The sequence below is a fragment of the Haplochromis burtoni genome, unplaced genomic scaffold, assembly GCF_018398535.1.
Source record: "Haplochromis burtoni strain Fernald_Lab_line unplaced genomic scaffold, NCSU_Asbu1 Contig_214, whole genome shotgun sequence".
Lineage (NCBI taxonomy): Eukaryota > Metazoa > Chordata > Actinopteri > Cichliformes > Cichlidae > Haplochromis > Haplochromis burtoni.
Window position 1 is genome coordinate 482,266 of NW_024582575.1, and position 9,967 is coordinate 492,232.

The 9,967-nt window shown below is 42.6% G+C and overlaps 1 protein-coding gene across 1 annotated transcript; it reads left to right on the forward strand.

Moving 5' to 3' along the window:
• The first annotated feature begins 4,075 nt into the window (after positions 1-4,075).
• LOC102292913 (D(1)-like dopamine receptor) lies at positions 4,076-7,515 on the forward strand. Its single transcript, XM_005937023.2, has one exon. It carries the CDS (start codon positions 4,134-4,136, stop codon positions 5,613-5,615), a length of 1,482 nt encoding a protein of 493 aa, XP_005937085.1. The 5' UTR covers positions 4,076-4,133; the 3' UTR covers positions 5,616-7,515.
• Positions 7,516-9,967: the final 2,452 nt, after the last annotated feature.

A 9,967-nucleotide genomic window follows, 5' to 3' on the forward strand; every position in this document is an offset into this window, starting at 1 on the left:
AAATTAGTCTTAAAGAAAAACAGCGACAATTTGACAGCAACCCCGAGAACCACACACACACACACACACACACACACACACACACACACACACACACACAGGCTCTACGGGGAGGTGTCTGACCGATCAGAGCAGTTTCCACATAGGAAAGAAATGTGCTCCGTGTCTTTCCCATGTGCTTTCTTTGAAAAGAATGTGTATGTAAATAGACTTATTTATGTAAATAAATGTTTATTTTGACACACAGTAGGCTATAAACGTAAATATGTGCATTTCAGTTCATCCACAGAGTGACTGCAGTGATTGTTCCGGGTGAATTTGATATTTACAATAAGAAAAGAATAGATGGTTTTTCTGGTTTTCTATTCAGACATGAAAGAACAAAGCCTCCTTGCCTGCGTCCTGTCGTGTGTTCCTGTAAATGTGTGTGAATGTGTGGATGACTGAATGTGTAAAGCGCTTTGGGGTCCTTAGGGACTAGTAAAGCGCTATACAAATACAGGCCATTTACAAAATGTGTGAAGTTGTCCCTGATGCAGTGGGATTATAAATTATTACAATTAATTTAAACACATTCAGAATGGATAAGTGGCATAATGACTTCATGTTACTTGTTACCAATGAAACAGGCAGCTGACAGACAGATGATGCTGTCAGACCTTCGAAAATCCTCGTGAATGCTGAACTGTTGAACCAACACATATGATACAGTATACTGTATCATTTATGCTGTTTGCCTGTTATGATCGCTGGTTTAGGTTCCAGGGTTTTTGATTTGTCTTAGAGGTTTTGAATTTATTTTATTTGGACTCCTTTTCCTTTGAAAGGGTAAATGGCCTGATTCCTATATAGCACTTTCCTCCTCTCCCAGAGAACTTAAAACACTTTACACAATGTGCCTCATTCACAGCCTCTTTCTATGCTCAAGTGCTTTTCATCTAACATTCACACACATTCAGACTGTGATGGGGTGCTGCTTGGGGTTAGTATCTCTTTGGCATACAGACTGGAGCAGCCAGGTATTGAACCACCAACCCTTTGTTTAGTAGATGACATGCTCTTCCTCCTCAGCTACACCTGTAGTGCGGTGTAGCTGTGACTCATGCAAAATTGCTGTAGTAGAATCAGAGTGTAGAGGATGGGACTGAGGACGCAACCCTGTAGGACGCCAGTGTTTGTAATAATGCTGGCTGAAGTCCTGTTGCTTATCCTGACGGACCGACAAACTCCTCATACCCTCATGTATGAGTCTTTGTTTTCCAGATGGGAGAGGGAATAGTGAAGGGCAGCAGTGACCATGGGGCCAAATCAGCTTCATATCATTCAAATCCTCAGATAAATTATTTCCTTGGGAACAAAACATATCATGATTCTAATTGATCGGGTTAATTGATCCCGATTATGGGCGTCTCATTGAAGGCCTGGTTTCCAGATTTGGGTTGTTTCTGGTCGAACTGAAGGATTTCTTGTATCTCCAGTGAAAGGCACAGTGTTGGGCAGACGTATCTGTACATATGTGAAAAAAGTGGCTGAGCTTTCTGCCGTCTGTCTTTGTGGTGCATTCAGGGTCATGCATTCAGGGTTGTTCCCTGAATGCACCACAGGTATGTGCAGGTACACATACTAACTGTGAATGTCCCAAACATGAATGATTGTGAACGCTCAAAATAAACTTCTTTGTGTTTTTATTTGAGTCACAAAAGCGGGCAGGTGGTGCCCTCTTGTGGTCACATTTGTGCTTTACACAAGTAAAATTGAATTGAATTGAATCGTCTGCAGTGGAAACAGCAGATGGCATTAATTGTATCTTTTCTTTGTTAATTTCACTGAGAATGATCAGACCCCAGAATATGACTTTAGCACCACAGTCATGGAGCCTGAGTTGAAAGTTAAGTAATTCTAGACCCTAAAAATCTAATTGAAGCTATTTGTTTGAAGTTGATCGTGTTTAACCAAAAGTTTCTACGTGCTTTAAAGAAATGAATCCCCAACATCTTATATTATTTTGTCTTTAGGAAGGTGACACGCACTTTTGGTGTAAGTCGTCTTTCATTTTTTTGGGCTGAAGCAGGAACACCTTCACTGTGGGGAAAAAGAAAGAATATTTTATTGTTATTGTACTTATAAGTTATTTTATTTGACTTTGTTTTGTGTTTTTCATTGACTTTACCCAGCATTTCATTATTTGAGACACTGCTTGTGTACTTACAGGCTTTTGTTAATATTTGTTTAGTTTTATTATTATTATTTAGTCTTTTCATTCTAAGCAGCTCAGCATGTTTAAATGATTTTCTTGCTTATTTTACATTTTATTCACAGCTGAAGCATTTTGAGCTGCACTAAAGTAAGTTTCTGTTGTAGTGAAATTAAAAAGTCACAAACAAATTTTATGTGAAATACTTTGGCTGGTATTAAACAGTGTGACGCATTAAACTGCTTCATCAGTGTCGACTCGCTGAATGAGAAGAACTGCTGCTGGGAGACATTCAAAACTGTTGATTCACTGAGAAAAGGAGCTGCCGGTGATCTCAGACTGTTTTGCTGGGTTTGATTAACCTTCCGGTGAAAACGTTTCCTTCGTTATGTGTTGACTGTCACTGCGGTGCCAAACCTTCACCCTCAATCATCAAACCTGGAATACGCTGTATGAATATTTCACACCAGGTATGATCTTTATATTTTAAGTTTCTGCATTTTTTAGGAGGAGTTCAGAAGTGTGTGCAGGTTTGCTCAGCCTTTTCATTTATATAGAAATGATACATTTATGTCTCTTAAAGGTTGAGTTCACGGCTCACTTCACACACACAAGTTCAGGGGTAAAGAGGAAGAGGAGGAAGCGAGGAGGAGGAGCCTGAATAAAAACGATTCCCTCTTAATCATTTTTATTGTCTGGACATTTTGAAATGCTGTTTTATTTCATGATGATGCCATTTTTATTAACAGCATTACTGGAATTTTCCTGTATGGTCCCTTTGCTGTATTTTCCATTTTTAGGGAATTGCTGTAATATCTTTTAAGGTATTTCTACTGCAGTCTCATTTACTGTATTTTTACTGCAATGTCTGTAACCAGAGTGTAACAACACTTTTAGTGTATTTTCCTTTATTTTTGCTTAAATTAGTTTTGTTGTTTACAGTACTGTTTATTAATTTAAACCCGTAGAAGCATTCTGATTGCAGTGCAGCACTTTAAGCTAAAACTTAACATAAAAAATGAGATACACATTTGTCAGATTTTTCGTTAAAATTTACTTTTATTTGTAGAAAATTGATTTGAAATGAATGAAAGCACAACATTTGTTTTTAAATGCAGACTGATTTTCTAAAACACTGAATGTTGCTACTTGTGGACCTCATTAAAATGCATTGAATCATTTTGATATATTACACCAAACCTGCCATTACTTTGACAACCTATTGCATTCTTGGTCTTATATGAAGAACCTGGACTGCTGCTTTTTTCCTATTAGGCAACATAATGAGGCATAAAGCATAAGGAGGATACTTACAAGCTATAATACGTTTAATTGAATCCCTTATATTTAAAAAGTTAAATGTATTTCAGGTGTGACAGATGTGATTTTGCTCCGTTACTGTAATATTGATCTTTGATTTTTAATTAGCTGTTTAATTCTCCCGGATAAGCTCGGGAGTTCTCGGAGCTCCTCTCCGCGATTCGTTCCAGCAGGAATGCAGGAGAGTAATCTATTACACACGCTGAGGAGGTAACGAGCCCCGCATCGCTTCCACCTGACTGAGTGTGAGCGCGTCACACAGAGAGGTGAGTCCACTGTGAGTCACACCGGGGCTGAAGACCGAGGAGGCAGAGAGTTCTTCCCCTCCGAGGAGGAATCATCCGAGCCACCGCTGCTGCTGATCCCCCATCATTTATCTTTATTATTATTATTATTATTATTATTATTATTATTATTAGCATTTAATTCTGAGGATTTATTCACGGAACCTTTTTTCTGTTTTCTTCTTGACGCGGATCTTACAAAAGAATAAAAGGAAAGTGCTTTATTTATTTATTTTATGTTTTATTTTTTCCTTCGGAGGATGTTCAGTGGATCAGCTGCACGGAGGACAAACGGCTTTCCTCGCGGATATTAATGCGCTCTGTCACTTTGCGTGATGGAGAACTTTACCATGTGGAGTAATTTCACTCGAGTTCTGTCAGAGCTGGACGGGACGGAGGAGGACGAGGATGGGGAAGAGGACGGGGGAGGGATCGGCGGACTGCGCGTCCTCGTCGCCTGCGTGCTCTTCCTGCTCATCGTGTCCACGTTGCTCGGGAACACGCTCGTGTGCGCAGCCGTGATAAAGTTCCGCCACCTGCGCTCCAAAGTCACCAACTTCTTCGTCATCTCTCTGGCCGTGTCCGACCTGTTCGTGGCCGTGCTCGTGATGCCGTGGGAGGCCATCACTGAGGTGACCAACACGTGGCTGTTTGGACGCTTTTGTGACGTCTGGATCGCCTTTGACATCATGTGCTCCACAGCGTCCATCCTCAACCTGTGCATCATCAGCGTGGACCGCTACTGGGCCATCTCCAGCCCCTTCAAGTACGAGCGGAAAATGACTCATCGCGTGGCGTTTGTCATGATCGGGGTGGCGTGGACGCTGTCCATTCTGATCTCCTTCATCCCCGTGCAGCTCAACTGGCACCGGGCCGGGGAGGAGGAGCGGGAGGTGGCGATGGAGGAGATGGCGGCGATAATGGCCGCCAGCGGAAAGAACTTCACAAACTTGAGCAGCTTCAACTCGAGCGACGTCGCCGCCCAGAGTTGTGTGGCCAACCTGAACAAGACCTACGCCATCTCCTCCTCCTTTATCAGCTTTTACATCCCAGTGGTGATCATGATCGCCACCTACACCCGGATCTACCGAATCGCTCAGACCCAGATCCGTCGGATCATGTCTTTGGAGCGGGCGGCAGAGCAGGCGCAGCACCAAGGCCACGGCGTGAACAGGAACCAGCAGCATGTGCAGCGGCCCGGCGACGAGGCCTCGCTGAAGTCCTCGTTCAAAAAGGAAACCAAAGTCCTGAAGACGCTTTCAATCATCATGGGCGTGTTCGTGTTTTGTTGGCTGCCCTTCTTTGTCCTCAACTGCACCGTCCCCTTCTGCGACCCGCCGTGCGTCAGCGACACCACCTTCACCGTCTTCGTCTGGTTCGGCTGGGCCAACTCGTCCCTCAACCCGGTCATCTACGCGTTCAACGCAGACTTCCGCCGAGCTTTCGCCAGCATCCTGGGCTGCGGCCGAGTCTGCTCGAACAACGCGGTGGAGGCGGTGAACTTAAGCAACGAACTGGTTTCCTACCACCATGACACCACCCTCCACAAGGAGGCGCTGGTCCCCGCTCAGCCGCAGCAGCATCCCCGCAACATTAACGTCAGCTCGGACCACCTGGAGGACATGAGCGCACATTTTGACGAGGAGTCGATCATCTCCAACGGTTCTCCGAGCCACAACAGACTGCTGCTGCTTCCCGCAACCATCCAGTATGAGGAAGACCCAGAGATTTCCTTGGAAACAATCACACCGTTCACCTCAGCTCCAGGGCTGGAGAGTGATGCTCTGATACCAGGACAAGTCCACCAGGACGGATAGGACAGACACAATGTTTGGACATTCCTCCATGATGTGTGCTCCTGATTCATTTAAAGTTGTGGACTTTAGAACTTCATAATTTGGGTTATTGATCTGAAACTGGCTAAAATCACCACTGAGCACAAAGAATGTATAATCTCCACGTTCATCCTATTATAGCCTGTCACGAAGGGACAGATGGTGCTTGAAAAAACGTTGTCTTGACAAGTCTGATGGCTGATATCTGGAGCTCTGAGGTCTCTCCAGACGAATGTCCCATTAACAACTCAATAGTTGCGCCTGAACAAGTCATTAAAATTGCACTAAAACTTCCTTCTCATTTAAACTCTTTAAATGAGAGTCCAGTGACACCACCTGCTGGTTTGTAAAGTCCAGTTCTGAAGCCTCAAACTGAGCGTTTCTGACATGCTAACCAGGCGTGACGAGCTTCTTTCTCACTATAACATTTTCAGCGGGGATCAACTGCTGAGACGAAAATGCCCTGTTTCACGTAGATAAATATAAAAAAAGAAAAACAGAGCTGTAATGCACTTTTTCTTAGTGCGAGGAACTGAGCACTCTGTGATTCCCAAATCACAGCAGTATACGCACTAAGTAGATGCGCCCTAAATCATACCCCTGCTTTACTGTCCATTTAACTTTTTATGGGACCATAATTTATAAAAATAAACATTTTATGTCCAGTAAGATGTAAAACTAGGAATTGAGACCATAAACTCATCAGATAAGTTTTCACTGAAGTCATTTATCAAGTGAGAAGGGGAGCCATTTTCCCATCGTGTTAAATATGACCCAATTTCTTTTTCCCGCTGGCCTTTAGAAAGAACGCAGGTTCGAGGCCCTCCAGCGTTGGCTGGATCTATCGAGCCTGATATTAAATAACAGGCGGGAAACTCAAGCTACTCTTAAATGCCAGCATCCTAATTTATATATTTTTAACATCCTGTTTGCTGCTGTATTTTGTATTTTGTTTGTTTTTTCATGTTTTCTTTAGGTTGTTTAAATAGAAACAAATTTATGTGTGTGGAAATGTGACCTCCTGACAAAAAGCCTGTGCAAACCCAGTGCAGACACGATCGTTTAAACCCATATTTATTCACAGTAGAACACAGAAAACATATCAGATGTTTAAGCGTAGACAGTTTGAAGTCGATGGCAGCAACATGCCTCAAAACATCCATGATGGGAGCAACAAGGCTGGAGAAGCAGGCGGTGCAAAAAAGAAACAGCTGGAGAAACATGTTGTACAAATCAGGTTAATTGGCAGCAGGTCAGCAACATGATTGGGCATAAAAAGAGCATCTTGATTTATAAATTGTGAAACAATTTCAGAATAATATTCATCAAAATAAAATTGTAAAAAAACTCAGAAAATATTAAATCATAAACTAGTCTGGAGAAGCATCTGTGTGCATGAGACGAGGCTGGAAACCCGGACTGGATGCCTGTGATTCGATGGCTCTTTGGCTTCGGAGTAGAAGAGTCTGAGTGCTGAGCCAGCTGAGAACATCTGGAGCATCCTGAAACCAAAAATGGGACAAAGAGGAGTCCGGACTGCTGGGCATCAGTCCAGAACGGGACAACAGTCCTCTGGAAGTCCAGCAGCTGCTGTCCTCAGCTCACAGGCGGATGTTACAGAGGAAACATGGACCGGCCCAAACTTTTAGAGACGTGTTGATACCATCAAATTCAAAACAGTCTCATATGTTCATTAAGACTCAGTTTAATCATTTGACTCGTTTTTTGTGAATAAATGGGTTTGTGACATTTGCAAATCATTGTATTCTGTTTTTATGTACATTTTCCACAGCATCCCAACTTTTTGTATACTAGGAGAGAACTGTTAGTGATGTGGAAGTGCTTTAGAGACACGTAGAGGCAACCGGTGTTTGTGTGTTAAAACAGAATTAAGGGTTGAGGTTATGAAACCTGACCCTGACTCTGACGTTCATCCATAAAATGACATTTAAAGCATCATCATAAGTGCGATGATGTTTGCCATTCATCCGTAATCCGCAAGACGCACACGTTGTTTGAGAATATGTTATTAACAGGGACTTAATGTGAAAGCAACATTTAAATATCTAAACTGAGTACGATGGCTACTCTGTTGCTTCGTTGAGGTTTTAAATGCACTGTAAACCATCAGAGAGACGAATAAATGCAGAAGAGGTTTAACTGAGTGAAAGTCAAAGCTGCTGTACTGAATCTTCACAGCAGAAAGAAACTTGATGGCAGTCATTGAGGATCAGGGAGGATGGTGAGGGGGGCCTGACAGGTAACCTGACTCCCTCACTAACATCCTGTCTCCCCCCCCCTACAGATACATTATGCTGTTTTCAGCTATTCTTAGAAACATGACATTTTTGACAACCTTCTAAAAAAGTAGAAATGAGATTTTTTTCCAAACAAGAAAAACAAAATACTTTTATTTTATTTTATTGAGATAGCGCCCAACCACATTCGTCTCAAGTAAAGACGGTACAATGATACACAGAAAACCCAACAGTCAGAAGACAGCGAGGATGCGATGACGATACAAATACAAACGAACACAGAGCGACGGCAGAGTCTGAGTTTTCCTCCCGTTGGTCGACGCTCCTTCCTCTCTCTCTGCAGTCTACCTCTGCTCTCTCCTTTCATCTTCACTCAGTGGTGGAGTTGAAACAGAGTGGAGGCTCCAGGGGCCACTGAGGGGACGGCACTCTGAACCTCACAGGTGTGTCCTGCAGGGTCAGCTGTTCAGTGCATCATCGAGATGTTTCGTGAGGGAGGAAACGAGAGCAGAGCGCTCGTTTCGGGTGTGGGCTGAGCTCAAGAGCTCTGCAGCACGTCAACACTTTTAACTGATCTCAGACCTCCCTGCAGAGTTTGAGTAATAAACTGATTGGTGTTTAGTTTAGCAGGATACAGAGGAGTCTCCAGCAGTGCAGACTCTGCTGTTTGTGGAGCAGGTGATAGAAGGAGACTGTGATTTAAGAATTTATTTCATAGGATCATCACAGCATCCCGGCATCTTTAATGAGTGCACACTGACACCATGAAATGTTAATGAACTTTGAAATCCTGGCAGGCATAAAACAGAGAGACTGTGGCACTTGTGCTCTCTGTGTGGTGTTTTGGTGCACTTGCATGTATGCCACTTTTATTTGAAAGATACTTTAAAAACGGCCAAAGCTGCTCGATATCTTTAAACCTGCTGCTGCAAAGGACTGAGATCTGGAAACTGTGGAGAAGAGGAAAAAGGTGGGGAACGAGGAACAGCTGAAACCAGTTAAGATAGCGCCAAACAAAGTAAAACAGGAAATGCACAACGATGAAAACAATAACAACACTAAGAAATTCAGAAAATGTTGGTCCTAAAAAAAACAAAACAAAAAAACAAAACAAACAAACAAACAAAAAAAAAACACGTGATGAGGTGGTCCTGATGTTTTTAAACAAGAAAAAGAAGAAATGGGGATTCTCAGTTCATCCGACCCCCCCATAAGAAAATTGAGCTAGGTCTGAAAAAAACAAAACAAGAATGTAATTCATCCTGTGAAAGTACGCAGTTGGTGTGAACGGCTCCATTAACAATACTTTTTTTAATGCACAAAACATTGTCACAAATAACACTCAACGATATTTCAGATGGTTGTGTGAGTAAACTGGACCAGCACGTCTGACATCATCAAGCACCATCAGTTAAATCAGCTTCCCTCTCCATCCTGATGCTTAATTGCACTGTTGCTGGCAGGTGACTGGCTGATTTGGTAAATGGTGAGCATTTGAACAGGACAATAACAAAGTGTATATATGACTGCAGTATTAGAGCACAGTGTCTGTCCAACGGTCTCACAGCAGTTTGTGAAATATTCAACATGAAATGCTTTCATTCTTGTTTCTGGACACAAATCTCCGCTCCCCATCAATGTTCCCTCTAATCTTTCATGTGTCTGAGCGAGCACACAAACTCCCTGTGAGCAACAGCAGACGTGCACTGTGGTCACGCCAGCGTCGAATCCATCCAAGTTACTTGTTTATTAAAATAATCAAATTACAGTGTTTACATTTATGTTAGACGACTTTTAATTAACTGCTTTAGCCCACTTACAATGAAAATTTAAAAGAAATCTTGTTCATGACCTGTGCAGCATGTTAACACTATTGGAAGGAAAAATAACCTGAACTCCAATAAAGCTCAAGGTGTTTTTTTAAACAAACATTTCAAACTATTTACAGAACAATCAGCTGTTCTGCATCAAATCTGATGCCACACAAATTATTTGTGCCGCTCCAAAAAATAATTTGTGTCCACTATGAGATGAAGGAGAACAACAGCCTGATACCTGCAGGCCTGACAGCAGCAG

Coding starts and splice junctions, on each gene's coding strand:
- LOC102292913 (XM_005937023.2), top strand. CDS start 4,134: ATGGAGAACTTTACCATGTGGAGTAATTTCACTCGAGTTCTGTCAGAG.